Source organism: Raphanus sativus, chromosome 9 (assembly GCF_000801105.2).
Source record: "Raphanus sativus cultivar WK10039 chromosome 9, ASM80110v3, whole genome shotgun sequence".
Taxonomy (NCBI): domain Eukaryota; kingdom Viridiplantae; phylum Streptophyta; class Magnoliopsida; order Brassicales; family Brassicaceae; genus Raphanus; species Raphanus sativus.
The window spans coordinates 9047981-9072918 of NC_079519.1; the positions used below are offsets into that span (position 1 = coordinate 9047981).

The window sequence follows — 24938 nt, forward strand, 5'->3', positions numbered from 1 at the left end:
TAAGAAGCTTTCACTACCAATAAATAGAAAAGAAATATATATACTCATATGATGAAGCATTCTGTATCACTCCTTAAACTATCAATTTCTAACATCTACTTCGTACTCATTAGGTGTTGGATTACCCTGCAATCAAAGTTAATTATGTATACATCACAATCCTATATGTATATATGTATTTTTTTGTCAACCATATGTGTGTGTGTATATGTATATATATGTATTTCATGCTATAATACACATATGCTTTTCCACATTATTAGCTACATACAAATATATATAATATAATTTTTTAACCTTCCATTAATTATTTTCAAAATAATGATAGACTAATTCAAAAATAAAATTGTATGCCTCTAAACTATACCCTACTCTTGATCATCTACAAATTTATCAATCCAACTGTAAAAACCTTCAAGATGCCTTAGTTGTTAGTACACATTTGTAATTTTGAATAATTATTTATTAATAAACTAGAATTGTCTTATACACTTAGAATCATTATTTTGTTTTTGATTTTTTTCCCAAGGTTTTAATGTTTTAAATATACTTTTAGGTTGTCCAACAACTCCTTTTGTTATTGTTTCTCTACATGGAAATTCTTTTTCTTATAACTATCTATCAATCAATATATAATTTCTATTTTCATTAATTTTCTTAACTAAAGATCATAATCACGTTAACCATATATATTAGAGATGGCCCCACTTCACTCACCAACCAGGGTAGAAACGTAAATTGCTTTATTCCTCGTCCTTTAATATATATCCTCTCTACAACAATTCTAACATCGCCGTAAAAATAAACTGAAGCAAAAAAATCTCTCTCCATCTGTGTTAGTCAAAAGCTATGGAGAAACTCATCTACCGAATAGCCCTTGTCTTCACCACTCTCTTCCTCTCATTCTCTCTCTCCTCACCGTCTTCTCCGACGATCCACGACGTTCTTCGATCAAAAGGTCTCCCCGCGGGACTATTACCCCAAGAGGTTGACTCTTACACTCTTTACAACGACGGTCGTCTCGAGGTTTTCCTCGCGGCTCCGTGTCTCGCCAAGTCCGTGACGGGAATGCGCTTTGACTCTGTAGTGAGAGCGAATCTGAGCTACGGGAGCCTTGTCGGAGTAGAAGGATTGTCGCAGTTCGAGCTGTTTTTGTGGCTGTCGGTGAAAGATATTGTCGTCAAGAAACCTGATTCCGGCGTCATTATAATCGATATCGGCGTTGCTTATAAACAACTCTCGCGTTCTCTCTTTGAAGATCCTCCCAAGTGTTTACCTCACGGTACCAAAAACGTTTTTAGCTTTCTTTCATTTTCTAATTATTTATTTTCATTTTCTTGATATAGTTTCCATCATCTTAATTTACGGTAAAGCATATGTTTAAATTATGCATATCTAGAAACTTTTGTTTTAAAACTTCTGAACTTATATTATTTTATTGGCTGGGCTCGGAGCTTACTCGTTAAAACTGGATTTCGTGTAGGTATAATCTTACTCCTAAATCATAACGGCTTTTTGAATCTGATCTAAGATTTCTTTATTTTCTTTTTCATATTATCTAACTGATTTAATTTTTATCCAAAACAAAATTCAAATATTAAAAAAAAAACGAAAACAGCAAATAATAGATTTTGTCAGATCTGTTATGGTTGTTGATTTAGACCATCTCCAATGTATTTTGCTATTTTCAATTCTAAAATAGAGAAACTCTATAATAGAGGTGGGATATGCTCCAATGTATTTCTCTAAAATAGAGATCTCTATTTTATAGAGTAAACAATAAAGGATTGTTATTTCTTCCTCTATAAATAGAGGAAAAAATAGAGATCTCTATAATAGAGGAAGAAATAGAGGTGGGTTGGAGCATTTTCACCTCTAAATGCTATTATAGAGGTGAAAATAGCAATGAGTTGGAGATGCTCTTACAACCACTAATATTTTCACAAGAATTTGAAATTTTGTTGAATAGCACAAATCAGAGTTAATTGGAATATACACTGTTGTGCTTCAATTCTAGTTAAAAGCTAAATAAATTGATTCTTACAGTAATATAAATATCTCAAATTAGTATCACTTTTACGGCTAATGTTCATCAAAATGTAATGATGTATAAAGCCTGTTTAAAGCCAAATACGGTAGAAATGAGAGTTAGTTTTACAAAACTGACTTCATTACAGTGGGAATATAAGTGTTGCAGTGAAGTCATGGGCTCGGAGTGTGTGTGTTTTTTTAGACGACTTTGAAAACTCTTTTGGATTTTATTGTCTGATAAATTTGCCAGTTTCAATACGAGTCTTGTCTCTGTAACTGCTGACATAACATTTACTTTCCTTCTTTGCTTTTTTGTTATATTATTCGAATAAGGAGTATATTCCACTAGTAACTTTTACCAACTTTTATCATTTTATTTTATTTTACCATGATAATAGATGAATACAAAAACATGTAACATATATTCTATAATCTATACATTTTTTTCTGGATGACATATTAATCTTGTAAGCTTGGACTGTTTCAGGAGATTTGAAAAAAAAGACGAGAGGATATGGAGGATTTGAAGCTCTCAAGATGAAAAATTTTAAAGAAGGGTGGATATCTCGATTGTTCTTTTGATTTATTCCATATTATGCACTGATCAGAAAAACCAATATGCTAATTATATGAGTCGGTTAGGTTTTTGTTTAAGAGTTCTTGTAAAGAAAAGATTCTCAATGTTCTATCCTATGTTTTTGTTCCTAGTTTATATTTTCTGTTCATCATGATGATGTTTTTGCTAGTAATTTATGTGATTTATTAAATAATTACTTGCAAATTCCAAGTGTTTATAGTTTAATAGTTGGAAACGAGACCTCGTGTTTTTTTTCAATGGTATCGAGAGCACGTGTATCAGACATCACTAGTTATGGTGATTTTCCTGGCTAGCTTCGCTTGTAATGGTAGATAGTAGGACTACACTTAGGTTAACTTTTGCATATGGCATGAACGAGAAAGAGCAAACAGAAAAGTTGAAGAATTGGGTTTGACCCGGACCAGCCTTTGTTGATTATTTAACTAGTGAAACACTCTTTTCACAGGAATTCTAACTAGGAACACAAAAACTAAATCTTCTATTTAGTACATATCTAGCTCCACTCCTTATTTTACTACAAAATTAGGATTGGAAATGCTCTTAAATTTCTGTTTGGTTGTGATTTTTGCTATAAATATTGTTTTGTAAATAAATTTGGACTAGAAGAAATTTTAGGTGTCATCAATCGTGTATTACTTATACTTACTATATATGGATGTGTTATTAGTTGGTACCTTTTATATATAGCCTTAGAAGAAGAAAAAGAACAAAAAAAAGAAAAAAATAAGTTTGATAGATAACCCATTTCCTATTCATTTTTAAAGGCTGCGAGCCTGTAACTTTATGATTTTAAGTGTGAAACGTTGATGGAATCATAAGTTACGATCCTTTCCATGATCCTTTACACTCACTAGTAAAATTCTATCGCATAGCCACTACAATACCATGGCTATAGAGCAATAATTCGTGGCTATTGAAAAAACAGCCACGTTTTCAGGTTAAAATTTTACAGTGGCTATAGCCTCGTGGCTGGAAAAAGATCGTGACTAAACGTGGCTAATAGCCACGGTTTTACCACGCTATGTCAGTGGCTTATATAGCCAGGATAATAACATTGTTAACGTGGCTACACCAAAACAAAAAACAAAAAAAAAATAAACAGAAATAAAAACAAACAAATAATTTTTATTAATTAATATTAAAACATAAAATACACATTATTATTTATACTATACATAAATACGTATAAACATAGAAATACACCACCGCCGCACCACCACCTGCCACCGCCGCACCACCATCTGCCACCGCCGCACTACGCTTCACCTGAGGCGTCGCACCGTCACACCATTTGTTTCTTCCGTTCCATCATCTTCCCAAACACCACTTCTCCTTCCCTTCATAGTCAGATTCACCATGGCCAAAGAACAAATGAAACATTAAGAAAGAACTCAGATTTTTGGCATCTAAGAACACAAAGAGAGTCAAGAACAAAGATGAATAATTTATCCATCACAATTTACACAGATACAAATTAGGGCATATAAAAATATGTTTAGATCGAAATAAACGAGGAGAGAGAATTTGGTACCTCTTGAGTAACTCGCGGAAGGAGTAGAGAGAAGGGAGGGGTCGGGTCTTTTCCACCGTCTGCTCGTTCTCAGATCTATTAAAAAACAAACATATCAACTATAAATAGGAAGAAGAGGAGGAAGACGAAGGTCACGAAGCCAAAGAGTAGGAAGACGAAGAGATGTCGACCCGTGGTGATGGTGAGGAGGTGAAACCGGTGAGGAGATGGAGAAATGAGTTGATTGTTACGGAGAAAGAGATAGATTGGAAGAAGAACATTGGAAGAAGAACAATCCAACGAAGGAGAGAGGGAAAAAGAACAAGAAAAGAAGAAAGAAACAAAAAGAGATTTAATCTGGACCCTTCATAATTTTAATCTAATGGTTAATATTGTCAATCTACGCAGCTCATTCTTATTGGTTAAGAACAGAGAGGTTTGGAGAAAATAAAAATACAGAAATAAAAAAATCTGTGTGTTTATTTATGTTGTTTAGCTATTATTAATGTCTATATTTTTTTTAAAAAAATAGTTTATACTTTTTAAAACAGTGTATGATTCTTCATATACTTTGATCATTTATTTTATAAGAAAATGGTTAGATTTAAATGTAAGAGTTTATGGTTTTGTATGTAAGTTTAAGTTTGGGGTTTAGGGTTTGAAGTATGATATAGGATTTGAGTTTATATGATATATGGTTTGAGATAAAAATTTGAAATGTTCTATATAGCTTGAAATGTTGTATATAGTGATAAATATATTTATCTTATAGGAATTGATTTTATTTAAAATTTAAGATTTCATGTTTTATGAAATAGATTAATTTTGAAGTATGTGGTTTATAGTTAAGATATGTAATTAAGTATATGATTTGATTTTTTAAAAAATATTTAGTTTATAGTTTTATATTTAAGATTTGGAATTCATATAAGTTTGAAAATATTAAGTTTGTAGAGTGATTGTTGTAATATATGTTTGTAAGTTTATGGTTTAGTGTGTTTAAAGTGATGAAGGTTATATATATATATATGTGGTATGAGGTTAATTTTTTAAAATCTGAAAGTTGTAAATAAGTGTTGGATATTAGATAAAGTTAAACTAGGTAAATATTAATTAGATATATTGTTTTGTAGATATATTTAAGTTTAGGGTATATATTTGGGGTTTAGGGTATAAAATGACATAGCCATGGAAAAATAGTGGCTATACAGTGGCTAACGCTCTTGCCACAGAAATAAATGTGGCTAAATCGTGGCTATGATTTAACATAAAAAAATTATTTATCTTCGAAAATGCTTTAACCGGGAAAATGTGAAAAATGTAAGCGGGAATAAAAAATTCAGTGGCTATATATCTAGCCACTATAATATTCGGTGGCAATACAGTGGCTTTTTATCTAGCCACGATAAAATTCAGTGGCTATTATCGTGGCTAATTGACTTTACCGTGGCTAATTGAAAATCGTACCTATTTCGTGGAGGAATCCTGGCTTTTTTAATTTAGCCACGTTTTTGGAGTGGCACTACCGTGGCTATGCGGAAGATTTCTATTAGTGACTGGCCAATGGGTGACTTGCAACCCAAAATGTGTGCACAACTCAGGAAATAGTATACCTGTTTATGAGCAAATAATGAGATATATATGGAATTCGAAATTTTCAAATCGCTCTCGCCCTCAAATCTCGATATCCTTCTTCTACTGAGTTTTGACCTGTTTTCTATTCATATGCACATTCATGGAGGTTCAGATGCGCAGTGTAGAATAAAAAACAAGGTCAAAACTTAGTAGAAGTCAAGAAGATCCGATGTAGAATAGATAAACCGTTTTGACCTTGTTTTCTATTCAACCGAAAGTGGACACTTTTTTGATTGAACACTAAGAGACACTACACATTGTTAGGCAAAGAAGATCAGGGATAAACTCAACATCGGATCGAACTGATCTAAGTTTTAGACAACCCTTGCCAAGGGTCCCTTGGAAACAGACATCAACCCTTTTTTTTTGTGGTAAAAACAGACATCAACCTTCCCCCAGTCAAATGCACATTCACGGGGGTTTCAGATGGTAGGACTCTCAATTTCCGTAGATTTTTATAATTTGATGCAACCGTTCAAAGACCGCTATTTCGTCCATGCACATGTACCCCATTATTGCCTACAAATAAACAAAATATTTTATAAATTAAATACACACATCTTATTTATTTACATATATATCATTACGTAAAAGAAGGCACTGAATTCTGAAACAGAAAAGTAATTTTGTCTTTAGTTTTTTCTTGGGCATGGATATTATTTCCATCGCTCTGTTGCATATAACGTGGAGAGTACAAATAAATCTTCTAATACAGGAAAGCAAATCAGTATGTCAATATTTGAATAGCTTAAGAAAATTGCTTACATAATTTTAGTCTTTTTTTTTTTTTTTGAACTTTACATAATTTTAGTCTTGACGACAAAGTAACATTTCCAATATAGGATGGTAAATATGTATGTAAAATATTTCAAGAGTTTGAAAACTGATTTTATACCAAAAACTTAAAAAAGTTCAAACTTCTTCCGGTTATTAGTTTTGTTTTTTCTTATCATCGCATATCGTATAATTAACAACGAAATTTAAAACCGGTTAAACAAATGGGTGTGGGGGATAATGAAAATTAAGAAATGAACCCTTGACATTTACTTCATTAGTAAAAATAAAAATTCAAATACAAAAGTTTTTTTCTGGATCATTAAGACGATTCACTGTGAAATACCCGAAAATTATAATGAACCGAACCTGGTTAAACTAACCAATAATAATTAAAAAAAAACTTTTCGAGTAGTAAAAATGTTAATTAAGATAAAGAGCGCAATTAGGTTAAATAAATGAATTATAAAAAGTCGGCCGTCAACTTTAAACGGATAAGGCATTTCTCTGTCTTTAAAAACCGATCAAAATCTTTTTCTTAATCATAAAGTTTCCAAAATAAAAAAAAAATCTGTGAGAGATCAATCGATCGAAGCATCATGGGAGGAGGAAGAGTGATGGCGACGGCGGCGAAGGTGGCTGGGATAGGAGTCGCGAAAGGTGGATTCAGGGGAGGACTCGGAGTCCCTTCCGCGGCGGCGAACGATCAGTTCATCGTGAGAAACGCCTCCGCGTCTAATAAGCCCGTTTCGGCTTCGATCTCGTCGGCTGTTCATCCTTCGGGGGAAGAAGACTCCGCGGCGGCGGTGGTTATGCGTAAACCATCGGTTTGGGAAGACGAGTGGGAGTTCGCGGAAGTGATGGAGACGAAGACGATCCCTAGGGTTGTTTTCCACAAGCCTCCTTCTCTCCAGGAGGCTAAAGATGCCACCCATGATCTCAAAGATGCTCTCAACATGTAATATTTGTATCCTTTTGTTTTTTTACTTCTAATTTTGACTCTTACAATTTGACTTAATTCAAGCAAAATCTTGAGTGATTTTTCTCGGTTTAGTTTTTATGTGCTTATGTTTTGTTTTATTGTGATTATTATTTTAATGGATTTTCCAACTCTTAATCATATAAGTCTTTTAAAAGTCTTGTCACTTTGAAACTTGTTAGGTTGATTTATTGTTCTTACATCCATTTTTATAACTAGTTACATACGTGGAAACCTGTTTTTATGTTTGGTTCTTGTTTAATTTAGTAATGGAGTGTGTTATTGAAATTTAAAGTATGTCCTTTTGAAAAACGTTTAGTTTGATTTATGTTCTTACAACACCCTATGTGTGTACAGGGAGTTACATACATCGAAACATGTTCTTATGTTTGGTTCTTGTTTTTTTTTTGATTATTCCGACATGTGTTAGGGCGGCGTATATGGAAGGGTCAAATGAAGTTGGTTCTGTTTCAAGAATGTTTTCAAGTTTTCAACCTTGTGAGAACAATAGAGCTGTTGTTGAATCAGCTGTTCCACCGGTTGCTCTTCAGGCTTTTGCTTTTCTCAGTGAAAACACCGCCGCGCAGGTACCATTTCCTCGCTTTGCTCTGTTTGAAATTGCTTCGGTTAATTAAATCTTCACTTGTGCTAGTCTTGAGAGTGATGGTTTCCTATTATACAGTCTGTTGTTGCTTCCATTGCGTCTGACCCGAAGGTGTGGGATGCGGTAATGGAAAACAAGGATCTCATGAAATTTCTCGAGACCAACAGTAAGACATTTCTTTTGGTGTTTTAATGTTTTAATAATGATGAAGGAATGTCAACAGAGACTTTTTATTTTCCGTTTGCAGCTGCTTCAACTAAGGATGAAGCTGACAATGACGACAAATCTGAACTTTCAAGCGAGACTGAAAGTGAAGAAGAGAGTGAAGCAAAGCCAAAGCCAATCCAGCTCATGGAGATTCTGCGAGACATGAAGCTGAAAGCTGTTCAAATGATGGAGAATGTGTCTTCCTACTTTGGGGGTTTGTTCAGGACAGAGTCTTTTACAGAGGGTGGACAAGAGAGGAAGAGGATGTTGCTCAACGACCCTACTACGCTCTTTGGATTAGCTGTTTGCGTTATCTTCATGGTAGTTCTGAAACGTGCTTAAGAAGTTCCCAGTTTGCTTTCGAACTTGCCGATATAGCTTTAATAACAACTACTGTGATCTCGTTCTGCTACTTTTATTATGGGTTTAGAGTTTTTTTTTTTCATTTGTTTGGAATGGTTTGGAACTTGGCTTTGATATATTTTAATAAATAAAAAGTATGCTTTGGTATATGTATTGCAATTTATAAGTTTCTACTCCCATGTAAATGAAATTTGTAATAGAAAATTAAAATGTATATGAGACTTTCAATGTGGGCATCTACCATGTAAGTGCCAAATGATTACGGTGGTGGCCTTTGTTTGGAGAATCCTCTCAAAGTTTCTGTGAACAGAGCTAGTAAGGCTGTTGAATCGGGCCTTGCTTTTCTGAGTGATAACTAATCCGAGCAGCTCCACCTCCACCTCCACGTATTGGATGAAAGGATGTGTTTCTTGTAAAAGGGCAACGTAGGCCTAAATAGTTGGGCTTTAAAGGATGCCGTTCTTATTCTGGTTCCTACGCTGTTGGTTAAAGTAAGTTGGCCGGAATCCAGGAACGATGCGGGGGCGCTCACCGTGACCTTATCCACTGGGTTGTTTACATCGGTAAGATCTTGACCATCATTCACTTGTATAAATCCAACACATTTTGCTTTAAATTCAATATAAAAATAGGATTTTTAAAATTTTAAATCAATTAATTTTGATTCCGTTATATTTCTGCTTGAATCATCGTCTCACATTTGTTAACAAATCCTGTAATTTTTTTTTTCGTATGAACAAAAGGTACGTATAAATTCCTGTCTTTGAGATCTCTCATTTCTCCCGCAGAAGCTTATGAGAATCTGATAAAGAAGAGCTAAGACCAGCCCGTTCAGAATCAAGCAACGTTCGAAACCATCGAGCAGAGGCTTTCGGAACCCTTGTGAGATTGTTCTTATAATCCACATAGTATATCCCGAACCGAACAGTGTAACCAGAGTTCCACTCCCAGTTGTCTAACAATGACCACACGAAGTATCCTCTCACATCACAACCATCCCTCCTGCAAAATAGAAAAAAAAAACAAATCAAACCAAACAGTTTATTTTTACTTCAGGTTTGTAAGTTTTGGTTTTGTTTACTTAATGGCGGCTGATAAGTTGGAGAGGTAATCTCTGTGGAAGCTAATCCTCTTGTCATCTTGTAATGCTTTCTCCATGTCTATGAATGGGTTGTTCTTCTCATCCATTCCTACATTTTTCACCCACCTTCCATTGCTAAAATATCATTTCATTGTTTTCTGATCACATCATTGAGAATTCCGAATATATATTTTTTTTTTACCATTTTCTGTGATGAACACCGGTGGGTTTCCGTAGACGTCTTTGAGATACACTGCTAGTTTCCTGATTCCCCATGGGACTATGTGTAGCCAGCTTGATCCTGCCTGATTTGTCAAAGTAAAAGTTTCTTTTCATCAGATATTATTGCTTAGTAAGTCCACTTCTTCGTTTTTTATCACAGAAATTACATACTTTTTCTCCTATAGGCACTCCTCCTCGAAAAGCTACAAAGTAAACAGAGAGTAGAAACATCAGTTTTACTTCTTTTGCTTTCTAGCAGTAATGAAAACTAGTGTTTGTTTGTGTATGAAACTTAGGCGTGGTCATTTGGATCCTGGGGTCAGGTTCGGATTTTGTTGGATCCGGATTTTTTGGGGCTTTAGATATTAAAACTCAATAGGATAATTAGAATTTGTCGGTTTGGATTTGGTTCGGGTGTACGTGTTGGTTCGGATCTTAGATAGTTAGATTCAATAGGATAATTAGAATTTTTCGGTCTGTTATGTTCCGGTGGAGTTTGGTTCGGGTCTTGTCTGGTCTAACTAAAAAAAAGAACAAAACATACAAAAATACCTGAGAATATTTAAATAGTCAAAAATATCCGAAATTTTACTTAAACTCTAACCCGAAGACATGAAAAATACCTAAAATTTTATCTAATTATCTGAATCATATTTTTGAAAATCTAAAATTTTATTTGAAACCCGAAAACATACTAAAAACCCCAAATCAAAACTTAAGAAAATATCCATAATACCAAAATATACTGAAACACTCATATATACCTAATATATTCTCAAAGTTTCAGGTATTTTAGATACCCATCGGACTTTGGATTCGGGTCAGGTCAGATCCAAGATCCGGGTTGGTCCAAGACCCGCAGGTTCTAATCAGATCGGTCCAAGATCTGCTGGTCCTCCACAACAAAACCCTATAGGAGTAGATGATTTGTTTGGTTTCTATCCGAACCGGAATTTTTCGGATCGGTTTTGAATCGGGTGCTCTAGTCCGGGTAAAATACCCAGGCCTATTGAAACTTACAGCTTGTGATAACGGCTGCATCAGAAGAAGCATCTTGTAGAATCAGTTTCCTTATCCTTGTTCTGTCGTTCCTGGCGTATAACGTTGTGTAGTGGTTGATTCCAAAGAAATCAAATGCCCCTTTTATGGTTTTAGACATCTCTGCTGTTATCTTTGGTAGTCTCTCTTCCACTTGTCTCTTCATTGATGGTGGATAGTCTCCATTTATTAGAGGATCCATAAACCTATTTTTACATCTCATCCTGTCACTTTACTTTTTGAATGCAAATTTTCTTACAAAACAAATCTCTATATATTACCATCCGATCCCAAAATCCATTGCTCTACGAGCTGCATCTCTGTCCTCATCACAATCAGACATTGGCTCAAACCATTTTGCATCTAACGACATCCCAATTCGACCACCTTGTTTCTTCTGCAACTTACATCTCCCCACATTATATTCTGGACCTAAGATGTTCATTTTCTGTTATGTGTTCTTACCTTGAAGTGTCTCTGGTAGGTGTGGTAAGCAGCAGCATGAGACAAGAGAATGTTATGAGCTACAACATAAGGCTCCACCGATGACTTCCCCTCCTTACAGAACCAATGCCCCAGAAGTGAGCACCTCCCTGGAGCTTGTATCCCCGTGTCATAGCCTTGGATCGTTAGCCCGCGTGGCTCGTTGAAAGTGATCCAGTACTTCACTCTGTCTCCGAATGCTTTGAAACAGGTGAATGCGTAATGCTCGAAATCATCCCTGCACCACTTTTCTTAGCATTTCATTTTGTCTTCACGTTCAAGATTTTGCATTTTTATACCCAAAGATCAACTACTTACACGACTTGTCTGCTCAACCATCCTTGATATCTGTCTTCTAAAGCTTGTGGGAGATCCCAGTGATACAATGTCACATAAGGTTTGATTCCTTTGGCTAAAAGCGTGTCTATGAGACTGTTGTAGTACTTAAGTCCATCTGGGTTTACTTCCCCTGTTCCATCTGTTCAGACGGTCCAAACTCAGTAATACATTACTCCTCCTAGGCTTAGTACAGCTAAACGAATTATACTTACTAGGGAATATTCTAGTCCAAGATATAGAGAATCTGTAAGCATCCATTCCCAGATCTTTCATCAGGTCTATATCACTCTGTGAAAGCAGAAAAAAAGGTTAAAGGTTCTTTGCTAGTTAGATTCTCTTAATTTATTTATCATGTTGCGTCTTATCTCAGATTTGTTTGGACGTGGTTGCTCTATGGAGAAGCATCCTTATTTAATTTTTTTTTTTTTAATCTTGAAGTATAAGTCAACTAAATGCTTCTATTTTAGGTAAAACGTACAGGGAATCTGTGATATTGATCAACCGTGGTATCTGCATTGCTGAAATCCAATATCTTTCCTGTTGATCCACAACAAAATAACATCTAATAAGTGGATTTTTCTGGGTTCTCTGTGACTTGTTTTTTTTGTTTCTGTACATACCTGGTTTCTTGGTGAAAGTGTCCCATATGCTATCTCCTTTGTTTCCTTCATTCACAGCTCCTTCAAACTGGTTTCTTGGCAAGAAAGTGTTTGCGGTTTTATCAAAATCTTGATCTTTTGAATCTTTCTTGGATCAGTTTGTAGAAGAAGGAGAAGAATGTCACCTGGTAAGCTGAGGAAGCTGTCCCGAACACAAACCCATCTGGGAAACTCTCTCTGCTGATAGATTCCGAGGAAACCTGCTGACGAGAGGCGATGAAGAACATATACAGAGCCAGGAACAGTCGCATGAAAGATTCCATCTCTTTTGGGTCGCATGAATAAAAGAGCAGAGACAGAGAATAGATATATATAGGAGTGAAATTGTTTTGGTAAAGGAAAGATTAGGAGGCAAGAAAGTGGAGTTTTTATGTGCAAAGCAAAAGGGATCATCCTCTCTTTTGTGAAGGCTCTTCTTTGGTGTTGACATTTGTGTTTCTCTCGTCTTATATTGTACACGTTGCTTTTACTTATTTTGCCGAAGACTAAAAGTGTACTCTAAGAATTTGTTAGTGAGACATTGATTCACTTATAAAACTACCTATGTTCTTTTTGCATTATTATTTTCGTGCAAGGGACTGATGATTTTGTTATTTTTGTAACTCCAACTACAAGATAATCAAATCGAAAAACAAAGGCTAGTTTATTTTTAGTTGAGTATGGAAATTAATATAAATAATACTTTAAGCCTTTACAGCATGTCAGCACCACCCATCTACGCTTATCCACATGTTGACATTATGTTACTGTATTAACATTTAACAAATAAACTCTAGGTATCTTCGACCCTATTCTATTTTCTACTCAAAACATCATTTTAGATTAAAATTCTCTCCAACTCCACTCCGTTTTCAACTCTAAAATGGAGTAATGAGTATGGTTGCTCCATTTATAGAATAATCTTACACATTACTCTATTTTAAATTTAATTTTTATTTACTTAAGAAATGGTCCTTTAAATCTTTAAAGTTTTTATTTCTTACTTAAATAATATTTTAAAATGATACAATAACATTAAAACAAGATATTTCATTATTTAATATTTTGACATTCGCGTTTCACTATTGTTAATGGACCTGTTTGTTTTTGGAAAAAAGAATATTACATGACATCATGACTACATTGTATAATTTTACACAACATGATAATTGAGAATAGCGTGAATTCGATGCACCAATCAAAATTGCAAGAGAAACTCCACCTCTAGAGATCGAAACTGCAGAAGATGAAAATGTCTGATTTCAAAATTTTCTTACTCGATTTATGAATATTAAAGATAAAGAAGCTCATTTTTCATTACGAAACGCATTAGTTGATCATTTATGGAAAAAATACTCTAATGCTCATTATTGAACCAACTTATATATTATGTTTTATTATATTTTTATGATTTCTTATACATTTTAATAAGAAAAATGTTTAATTTAAATAAATTATATTTAAGGTATTTTTGCAAATATAAAATAGTTGGGTTTAATTGGTAAACTTTTATAAGTATAGGATATTATTAACAATTATTAACTATTTTTGGAATAAAAAATAGAGTAATACATTGGAGTAAAACCTCACTCCATTTTGGAGATGCACCATTTTGGAGTAAAACTTAGAGTAATACATTGGAGATGCTCTAATTCCAAGAGCGAATTTATTTTCAAAATTAAATAAACTATTTTAAATCATATTTTTATAAGATGATGTATAGATTGAGAAGATTTAGCCCTAACCACGAACCGAACCATACCAATCTTAAAAAAATAAATAAATTGAACTGAATTTCATAAATAACCGAGCATATCATATATCTTTTGAACCAAAAATTGAAATTGAATCAAAAACCAAATAGATACCTAATTTTTAAAATACAAATATTAATTACATTTAACATCTTTCAAAGATTAATGATTTCAACTACAGCTTAAACTAAGTAGGAGGATTTTCAAAAATACCACTTTGAAAGTACCATTATTCATTTTTACCACCACTAAAGACACATTTTCAAAAATACATTATTTATTAAAAGGTTAAAGATTCTTATATCCTTATTTTTATATATTTTTCAAAATTCTAACCCCAAATTCTAAATCCTAAACCCTAAATCCTCAACTCTAAACCCTAAACTCTATACCATAAATTCAATACTCTAAACCCTAAACCCTATGATGGGCCCAGACTCCGATATATGGCTTGAAGCAAGCATCTCAGAGTTAGAATCTTCAATTTAATGAGGCAATCAAAGAGTTTGATTTCATTAAAAATGAAGAAGAACCTTTCGTTTACAAGAAGACTAGTGGGAGCGCAGTTGTTTTCTTGGTGTTGTATATAGATGACATATTTTTATTGAGGTTGTTTCTCAATGAAAGACATGGGAGAAGCTGCATACGTTCTTGGAGTAAGAATCTATAGAGATAGATTAAATAAGACTATTGGATTATGTCAAGATGTTTATATCGATAAGGTCTTACTTAGATTCAAGATGCATGATTCCAAGAAAGGCTTTTGGCCAATGTCTCGTGGCATAACTCTTTGCAAGACTCAGTGTCCTATGACACACAATGAGCGAGAGCGAATGAGTAGAATCCCATATGCTTCTATAGATGTTGCATGTGCTTTGAGAATGACGAGTACGTCGATACCAATCTGATCCAGGTGAAAGTCACTGGACAGCAGTCAAGAATATTCTCAAGTATTTAAGAAATACTAAGGATAAGATTTTTGTCTATGGAGGAAGTGATGAGTTTGTTGTAAGTGGTTACCCTGATGCTAGTTCTTTCAGATTGACAAAGATGATTTTCGATCATGTGTTGGTTTCATCTTTTGTCTTTGTGGAGAGTTGTGGTTTGGAAGAGTTCCAAGCAAAGCACCATAGCATAGTCTTAATGGATGCAGCTATTGTTGATCCATTGACCAAGCCTCTTCCATAGCCTAAGTATGAGAGTCATACTGCAGCCGTGGGTATTAAGTATCTTAAGATGAGATCTTAATTTTAGTGGGAGGCTTTATGTTTATAATATGATGTTCATATTGACATACATTTGATTATGTATTCAAACTAATGAAATTGTTTCAAATTTATTTGATTATTGGATAATTAAATAAATATCTCAAAATAATTTATATCATTTTTATAGGTCATCAAGTACGTGACTTGATCATGAAACCCTATATGTGAGAGATGTTATAAATTATTAAGGTCCCTAGTCAAGGTTGTTAACGTGGGACATTAATAACCATGAATGGCTAGTATGTGAGGTAATTGATGACTAAGGGGGTGTTATTGAATACATAATTTCAATGGAATTCAAATTACATCTGGTAATTAAAGTTTGGGTGCATTTTTATGGAATTTGATGATTCCACTACAATACACGTGGATTTGGTTGTAAACTTGTGATTCACTTAGTAACTGCTGTGGAACGATTTTTGTATCGAAAACACTGAATTTTTTTTTAATATTTATTTATTTATTAAGGCAGTTAAGGATTGAAACTTTTACAAATGCAGCAGAAACCGTTCTGGATCATCTGCAACTCATTGATGCCGTCTTCTATAATCAGATTTTTCAAAACGTAAATTTGTTTTTGCATATCTCCAAATTAATAAAACCAATTGGTAACACAACATGATCAATTTGGACTTCTCTATCTTGGCAATAATTATTATTTGGACAATGATTCTTGCGCTAAGAATTTTTTGCAGACACTTTTAAGTGTGTTATTTGTCTCTGTCAAAATCTCACTTCCCTAATCAACATTTCAGAATGTAATAGATAGATATCTCGTGCTCGTTGAAAAAAAAAATCTTTTGTGCTCTAGTATTTGTCTTACAGTTGAATTCCTTCAAAATATTAAGCAAAAGGCTCGGATTTGTTTTACTCTATTTTTAGATACATAATTCCACTAAAATCCAAGAAAAGTGAATTCTAACCAAATCAAATAGAAATTGAATAACATGTGATTTTAGTGGATTCAAATTCCATCTAACAAATACCTAATCCAATAACAATGGATTTCACATTAAATTTGAATTCCATTAAATTCCATTGAAATCATTAATTCAATAACCTCTCCTAAGTTTTATGAAGTCATTCAATATGTGGTATTGAAGTCAATCACATGGATATGTGTTAGAGAACACATGATCGGACTGACCCGCTATGAGAACTCTACAAGATTGTTATATGAGTATCATGAGAATTTCTCATTACGACTATAGAGTATAGTCCTTAGACCTGAGTTCGTCATGATTCTTTACTTGTGGATTAGTTCACTTTTACCTTGTCAAACGTCAGCCGTAACTGGTGATTATAAAAGCATTAATTAGGTGTTCTAAGAAGTTTGTAAGGAACATGGATGGAACAAGATGGGATTTGTCCCCCCCCCCCATATAATGGGAGATAAATATTTCTGGGCCTATCGAAGATTTGATACTGAGAAATGCACGGTCGTGCTCAAACGAGGTGATTGTCAGTCGTTTGTTTTATCAGTATAAATTAGAATTCAATAAACGTGATCTAGCTTAGTAAGGATGACAGTAGTTCTTGCCTTATGCTGAGATCGAAATATAGAGACAAAGAGATTATAAGAATGGATGATTCTAGTACAAGTGGGAGATTGTGGGGAATGTCCTAAAATCATTTGTACTTACTCTTGTTAAAGTCGTAATGTCGAAGTTTGACAATCGTATAATATTAGGTGGTTATAATGTTTTCTAGAAACCGCTTATAACTTATAGATTAAGAATTTATTACTAATATTATATGATCTTACAATGTCACACACCTAAGCAAATTAGATCAATGATAATTGGGGTTATAAGATACTTGTTATATGTGATACAAGTAATCTCAAATACATGTAATATCAATAGTTAACATTATATGCCTAAGTGTTATATGTGATAACACATGTGCACGTGAATGGAAGAATAATTACGATTCTTCTTCTAATATGGGCTTGGCCCATTGACGTGTACGAAGTTACTAGTATAAAAATAACTAGATTTTGATCCGTGCTTCGAAAGCGCGGGTATTATTTTTCACTAATATGAAATATATTATTTGTTTGTAATTATTGAATGTATTTATCTTAGTAAAATTTTCTTTATAATAAATTTGACACATATAGTGTCTATGGTAAACTATGTGTTTCTCTCAATTTTTTTTTATTTTTTCTCCAATCAACATATTTATTTGGCTTGTTGTTAAAATAAATGATTATAGACTTTGATCTGCGCGCCTGCGCAGATGTATATTTTGAAAAATATATTAATATTTGTTTTTCATGTAATTATTAGAGTTTGGCAAAATGAATCCGAGAAACATGATCGATATTGATCCAAACATATAATATCAAACCCGAACATAAATTGATTAAATATTCAAAATTTTCAACGTTTTGTTATTTAGAGAACCGAATCTGATCCGAATCGAAGTATTCGGGTATCCGAATTTATCTAAAAATAGATTTATATACTTAAATATATTAATTATTTTTAGATTTAACGTATATAAAACATCAAGAAGGATACTCTTAAATTGGTTTAAATACATGAAAAATATATATAGATAGTCAAAAGTAAATATCTGAAATAGTTAAAGTATACTCAAATCACCAAAAATACTTCAAATAATTATTTATTCCGTATCCAAAATTTTAAATCAAGCCAATTAATATGTTAAGCTTAGTATTCTTACATATGTTATTCAAATTTATAGGTAATATATTATTTTATTTATATATTTTGAGAAATTTAAAATATATCTATCTTATTTAAAAATAATTTAAATGGGTTATCCAAACTCGAACCAAACCCGCAAAGATCCAAATCGAACTCAAACCAAAATTTAGAAAATCCTAATAGGACTGAAATCTTTGACCCCGAAAACTCAAAACACAAACCGATCAGAACCAAACCCGTATGGGTACCCGAAAACCCATCCTTAGTCATTATTATATATTGTATATTGTCATCATATCATTAATCGTATTTTATATGTACCATCATATAAGTAATCATATAATTAATAGTATTTTATATGTACCATCATATAAATAATTACATATATTATATTTTTTAAACTTAATATGAAATATAAAAAACCATAATTTGAGTTGGTATTTCAAATTGAGTTTCGAATTGTATTTTTCTTATATATATTGCCAATATTTTTTTTATAATGGGCTTAATAACACAAGCCCATTACTTTTTTTGCTTAATATTACTATCCATGTTTCTAAACAAAATTAATTTTTCTTTTAAAAGACTACAATCCATGTTTTCAAACACTCCAAATTTTTTTAAAAGTTATATTCAAATCTGCAAACACTTCGATTTTGTACTTGAGTTTTAATAAGATAGATATAAAAACCCATAATTTGAGTTGGTATTTCAAATTGGGTTTTGAATTGTTTTTTTCTTATATATATTGCCAATATTTTTTTATAATGGGCTTAATAACACAAGTCCATTACTTTTTTTGCTTAATATTACTATCTTTGTTTCTAAACAAAATTAATTTTTCTTTTAAAAGACTACAATCCATGTTTCCAAACACTCCAAATTTTTTTAATAGTCATATTCATATCTCCAAACACTTCGATTTTGTACTTGAGTTTTAATAAGATAGATGTACTTCAGTTTTAATAATATAAATTTTTTAATTTTTTTTAAATGCTATCTATGTTTACAAACAATATAGAAGTATAGTGTTATTCTTGTTTCCAAACAAATCTAAAATGTACTTCAGTTTTAATAATATAGATGATGCAATTGATTTTGAGAGACAGGCTGAATCCTAATTAAAACGTAGGACAAAATAGTTTGTCGTCGCTTTTCGAGATCAGATCTCACAGAACTAGCATCCTGTTTGTGATCTAATTTGTGTGTGTGTGGATACCGGTAGAGACACGACGTTTGGAATGTTAGAAATCTTGACTTGGTTTATTAAACTTCCGCTTCAGAATAACCAGGTATATTCGAAACCCTAAGATCTAGATTTATTTCAGTATTGACATGAGATTTTAGGCATATGAATTCATAGGTTGATTTATAAATCGTTATAAACCGGTATGAAATTTCTACAGTGATTGGGATATTCGTATAATAAGTATAGTGTGAAAGAATTTTGTACTATTACCTGTTATATTGATTTATAGTGTTTATATACTATTACCTAAGGTCCGCTGCAAAGACATGTAATAAGTATATTTCCTATTTATGTGACTATGTAGTAAGGTTAGCGTCTCATGCACCGACGTTTGCATTTCATGCACTCTGTTTAGATTTTTATGATTATGTATACCACACGGTACCGTTAATACACATATCATAAATTTGACTGGATAAATACATTAGTTAGATATTAAAAGAGATGTGATAAAATTAATAATGTGATTTAATATATATGGTTATTTCTGATCAGAGATAAAAGATATAATATGGCTCATATTACTAATAATTTTTTTCTAAAATAGCCATAAACAGAGTCTAGCAATTTCCTGTTTAGAGAACAATTTGATTAAAGATTATTAAGTGTAAGAGCACATACATCGTATATGAATATTTTTTTGGGGTAGTAATATATATTAATGATGGTCAAAGTGAAACAATTTTTTTTGTAAATGATAATAATTACTAATCCCTATTTTTTACATAATAACGATCCATCTATTACAAAACCGTTTGCGCTATTACTTTTACATTAAAACCTCATAGTGGGATGATTAATTTATGATCCGTTACAACTCCACCGTTTCTACGTTCATCTCTTCTATATAAGCAAAAGTAATCAACACACATCACTACCACCAAAAAAAAACACACACTAGAAACACCTTAACCTCTCCAAACACATCGATGTCACCATCTAACCTATCCATGAGTCGCCTTGAGGACCTGCCTGACGATATGCTACGTCTTATCGTCTCGAAGGTTGGTTCCGCATCATCCACGGACTACTTCAACGCTATCAGTTCTTGCAATAGTATGACCTTTGGTGTAACTGATCCCATGATCACTAAGACACTCAACATCACACCATTGGTGAAGAGGCCCGATCGTGCCACGAGTTATACAGAATTTATGGCGAGCCTTATCGCAGCAAACAAATTTGACGCCCACTTTGTTAAGGGTATGAGTGAGTATTTTTCTTTTAATAATCGATTTCTTGGACTCCATCATCTTCGTTTTGCATCCAAGGGAAACCACAAAGAAACCAAGTACCTATACGGTCTTCTTCTCATGGCTCTTGGGATGATTGACAAAGGCAAAAAGATTCTCTCCAAGCTGACTAATGATGTGGGACTCGCCTCTGTTGAGATGATCTGGGAGAGCATCCAGTCCTCACTCAGTTACCTACCCGTGGAGTTGAAGGATGAGTATGTTGCCTCATATATGAGCATGCAACCAGAGGTCGATTGTCATCCTGAAGAGATCAACACAGTCTGCTCCAACTACTATCACGCATTCCTCATGTCTGAGTTTTCCGATATGGTCATAGATGTCAACCCGGCACATGCAGCTGCGTCTTATCGTCTCGAAGGTTGGTTCCGCACCGTCCACGAGCTGCATGTGCCGGGTTGATACCTATGACCATATCGGAAAACTCAGACATGAGGAATGCGTGATAGCAGTTGGAGCAGACTGTGTTGATCTCTCCGGGATGACAATCGACCTCTTGTTGCATGCTCATATATGAGGCAACATACTCATCCGTCAACTCCACGGGTAGGTAGTTGAGTGAGGACTCGATGCTCTCCCAGATCATCTCAACATAGGCGAGTCCCACATCATCAGTCAGCTTGGAGAGAATCTTCTTGCCCTTGTCAATCATTCCAAGAGCCATGAGAAGAAAACCGTATATGTACTTGGCTTTTTTGTGGTTTCCCTTGGATGCAAAACGAAGGTGATGGAGTCCAAGCAATCGATTATTAAAAGAAAAATACTCACTCATACCCTTAACAAAGTGGGAGTCAAGGTTTTTTGCTGCGATAAGGCTCGCCATAAATTATATAACTCGTAGCACGATCGGGCCTTTTCACCAATGGTGTGATGTTGAGTGTCTTAGCGATCATGGGATCAGTAACACCAAAGTTCATACTTTTGCAAGAATTGATTGCGTTGAAGTAGTCCATGGACGACGCGGAACCAACCTTCAAGACGATAAGATGTAGCATGTCATCAGGCAGGTCCTCAAGGCGACTCATGGATAGGTTAGATGGTGAAATCGATGTGTTTGGAGAGGTTAAGGTGTTTCTAGTGTTTGCTTTTTTGTTTTTTTTTGGTGGTAGTGATGTGTGTTGATTACTCTTGCTTATATAGAAGAGATGAGCATAAAAACGGTGGGGTTGTAACGGATCATAAATTAATCATCCCACTATGAGGTTTTAATGTAAAAGTAATAGCGCAAACGGTTTCGTAATAGATGGATCGTCATTATATAAAAAATAGGAATTAATAATTATTATCATTTACAAATTAATTAACTATATATTTTGTCTAAAATACGATATATGACATGTGAGAATATGGTGATATTGATCAATTTATGATGCGGTGATCAATTTCCTACAGTTATTGGTATGAATGAGGATTAATATTATTTCAATATCAGTGGTAATAAGTCTATGATGTGGTGATCAATTTCCTACAGTGATTGGTATGAATGAGGATTAACCGGTATGATAGTAATTATTATCATTTATATAACCTAATTCTATATTATTATGTATCACTATTTTATTAATTATTATTCTTTATTCAGTTTCATTCTCATTACAATTAGCAAAAAAATTCCTTACAATTAATAAAATTGTTTATTTGAAGTTTTATTCTGTTTTTATTTTGACAGTGTAGAATTGTTGATTTATTTGTATAATTTGAAGTTATCTAGTTTTGATTCATTCTCTTACATTATATTATATTTTGTGTCTCTTATTCGACTATATAACTATATATTTTGTTTTTACACAGTTGTGGATCTATATTTATAGTTTTTTTATAGAATTCTTGAGATAAATATTTAAAATACATTCTACATTTATTTAGTTATAATAACTTAACATATATCTTTTATATAAGAAATATTCATTTTTGTTTTTATATTTATTTTTTTTATTTCTGTATTTTATTCTGTTTTTCCTAACAATTATTTTTAAATTTTTATTATTTAATTTGTTTTATTGTGGTATTATTTTCGTATTAACCTTTTTAATCTATTATGTATTACTATTTGGTTTTATCTTCCTTTATTTTTTAATTTTCTAATCCTGAGCTTTGTGATAAAATGTTTAAATCATTTCATAAACTTTAAGTTTTTTTATTAGCATTTGATAAAACGTGTAGACACAATATCACTAAAAAATGTTTTCTTTTTCTTTTTCTGAAGTGTGTATTTTAGATGATATTATATTGTGTGCTAAAATAATGTTACATGAAGGATTTTTAACACAACAACTAGATTCTGACCCGTCCTTATAAGAGCGGATATATTTTTTGTTTTACTTTTATTTTTAAATTTAATTTTTATATTTAATCATATAAGTGTTAAATTTTTATTATTATTATTTGTAAGAGGTTTTGATAATTTGATTGAATTTGTGATGTTGCATAACTATACACATGTGTGGTAGTTATTTCACACTATTTTTTAATTTATTCGTAAACAGTTATTTTTTTAATTTTTTAAAATAACAAAGTATATAGATGTCGTTTTTTTTAAGTTTGACTCAACTATTACTAATTAGACATGTTCATAATTTAATATATTGATTAAACTATTGCTTTTTGTTGAACTACTACATTTTTGAGACTATATTATGGTTTATCAGTCTTATGGACGGATAACTAAATGAGTGAATGATATAAAGACAACAAAGTGGAAGTTACAATACCAATATTCGTAATAGGTTTGATTAGCAGCAGTTAATATTTTTACAGTAGGTTTAGTAATATTTCAAAGAGTAATAGGGATAAATAATTGTACATAACTTCATATGAATAGGTCATGTTCCGGATTTAATAGTATTGATTGTCAAGTTTTTTTTTTGAAAAAAGTTGTAAAGTTTTTTTTCTGAAAAAAATTGTTAAGTTTTTTTTTTTTGAAAAATTTGTAAAGTTTTTTTCTGAAAAAATTGTTAAGTTTTTTTTTATTAAGTTCAATATATTTTTTGTTTCAAATCAAATTGTTGTGTTCATTCTATTTGTAATTTCTGTTTTCGTCTGAAGTTCAATCTAGTTTACAGTTACTTGATACACATTTTAAACAATCTCCAATATATTTTGTTATATCTACTCTATTAATTTAGGGTCTAAAATTTATCAACCATTTAGAAGTTGTCATTTAAATTTAAACACTAGATCTTGATCCGCGCTTTGGAAGCGCGGAATATTTTACGATGAAAAATTTCACTAATAACTTAACAAATATTTTGGTAATTTTTAAAAGTGTGTATTTAAAATATTTTTGCATTTAAATCAGTGTTTTTAAATTCAACCGATTGTGATTATACCGGTTAATTCGGAGATCTGACAATTCAATTTAGGTTTTTAAAATATTCATATTAAAAAAATTACTAAAACCCGAGATTAACCGATTGAACTGTTGGATGACCGATATGTAATCTAATTTGATTTAAATTGTAATAATTTCATAATTTGTAATCTTATACTCCAAATTTTAAAGTTCATTATTTAAAATTTATGAAATTATGACGTTTCTACAAAATTTTAAAAAGAAAATGATAGATATAACATAACTAAGATTAATTATTGTATTGTTTGGAAACATTGATAGTAGTATAAAAAATAGATTGTTTGAAAACATTGATAGTAGTATAAAGAAAGAAACATTAATGATTTATTGTAAGTTTAACTATAAAGTATAAATGTATATTTAATTTAAAAACTTACAAAATAAATGTTAGGTCCAATAGAATGTTTCTGTTTTAATAAGATAGATGCTCTAGAATAGTAGGTGTTTGGTTCCTTAAATCTGTTTGGTTCCTTGAATATATCAATGACTAACAACTTAATTTAAACCAGCATATAAATACACATTATTTCGGTTAGATATCTTTTAAACCAACTTCCATTCCAAGAACAATTGACAAATTGTACCTTTGAACCAGTTCATTTTAAATTCACTTTATGTCATGATACTTGTATGCCTCACACGTTCCCATGTTAGCTTCTCTTTAAATTCCAGTTATCAAAATATGCACCTACTAAACCTTATAATTTGCTTCTCTTTACATGCCACTTCACATGGTCTAAACCGAAATCAAAAACATAACTGAACTGGAAACAAACCAAAAACTAAAAAACGTAATTCCGCGCTTTTAAACGCGGGTACTATCCTAGTTCTTCTCTAAAATAGAGAATTTCTATAATAGAGATGGAATTTTCTCAAATGTATTAT

The 24938-nt window shown here is 32.4% G+C and overlaps 3 protein-coding genes and 2 long non-coding RNA genes across 6 annotated transcripts; 3 read left to right on the plus strand and 2 right to left on the minus strand.

The window, feature by feature from the left end:
• Window positions 1-791: 791 nt before the first annotated feature.
• LOC108824100 (uncharacterized) lies at window positions 792-2743 on the plus strand. The gene is made up of 2 exons (XM_018597457.2): window positions 792-1282; window positions 2519-2743. The coding sequence occupies exons 1-2, from the start codon at window positions 850-852 to the stop codon at window positions 2611-2613; spliced, it is 528 nt and encodes a 175-aa protein (XP_018452959.2). The 5' UTR covers window positions 792-849; the 3' UTR covers window positions 2614-2743.
• A 991-nt stretch (window positions 2744-3734) lies between these two features.
• On the minus strand, window positions 3735-4494 carry LOC108825765 (uncharacterized). Its single transcript, XR_001945294.2, has 3 exons — window positions 4331-4494; window positions 4161-4235; window positions 3735-3966 (listed from the first exon to the last, which is right to left on the minus strand). It is a non-coding gene; the product is annotated as an uncharacterized LOC108825765 (long non-coding RNA).
• A 2578-nt stretch (window positions 4495-7072) lies between these two features.
• On the plus strand, window positions 7073-8848 carry LOC108823629 (uncharacterized). Its single transcript, XM_018596879.2, has 4 exons — window positions 7073-7506; window positions 7958-8114; window positions 8210-8297; window positions 8379-8848. Exons 1-4 carry the CDS (start codon window positions 7148-7150, stop codon window positions 8678-8680), a joined length of 906 nt encoding a protein of 301 aa, XP_018452381.1. The 5' UTR covers window positions 7073-7147; the 3' UTR covers window positions 8681-8848.
• Window positions 8849-9354: 506 nt separating this feature from the next.
• Window positions 9355-12786, minus strand: LOC108825724 (putative beta-glucosidase 41). 2 transcript variants are annotated; one of them, XM_056994517.1, is made up of 12 exons: window positions 12649-12780; window positions 12485-12558; window positions 12343-12401; window positions 12077-12152; window positions 11844-12003; window positions 11508-11763; window positions 11324-11439; window positions 11025-11248; window positions 10176-10207; window positions 9985-10087; window positions 9783-9891; window positions 9355-9703 (listed from the first exon to the last, which is right to left on the minus strand). In XM_056994517.1, the coding sequence occupies exons 1-12, from the start codon at window positions 12684-12686 to the stop codon at window positions 9475-9477; spliced, it is 1476 nt and encodes a 491-aa protein (XP_056850497.1). In that variant the 5' UTR covers window positions 12687-12780; the 3' UTR covers window positions 9355-9474. The 2 variants fall into 2 exon arrangements, with proteins under 2 accessions (XP_056850497.1, XP_018454572.1); XM_018599070.2 differs by having other exon boundaries at window positions 9356-9703; window positions 12485-12551; window positions 12649-12786.
• LOC130499949 (uncharacterized) lies at window positions 10005-13083 on the plus strand. Its single transcript, XR_008938809.1, has 3 exons — window positions 10005-10134; window positions 11527-11736; window positions 12622-13083. It is a non-coding gene; the product is annotated as an uncharacterized LOC130499949 (long non-coding RNA).
• Window positions 13084-24938: the final 11855 nt, after the last annotated feature.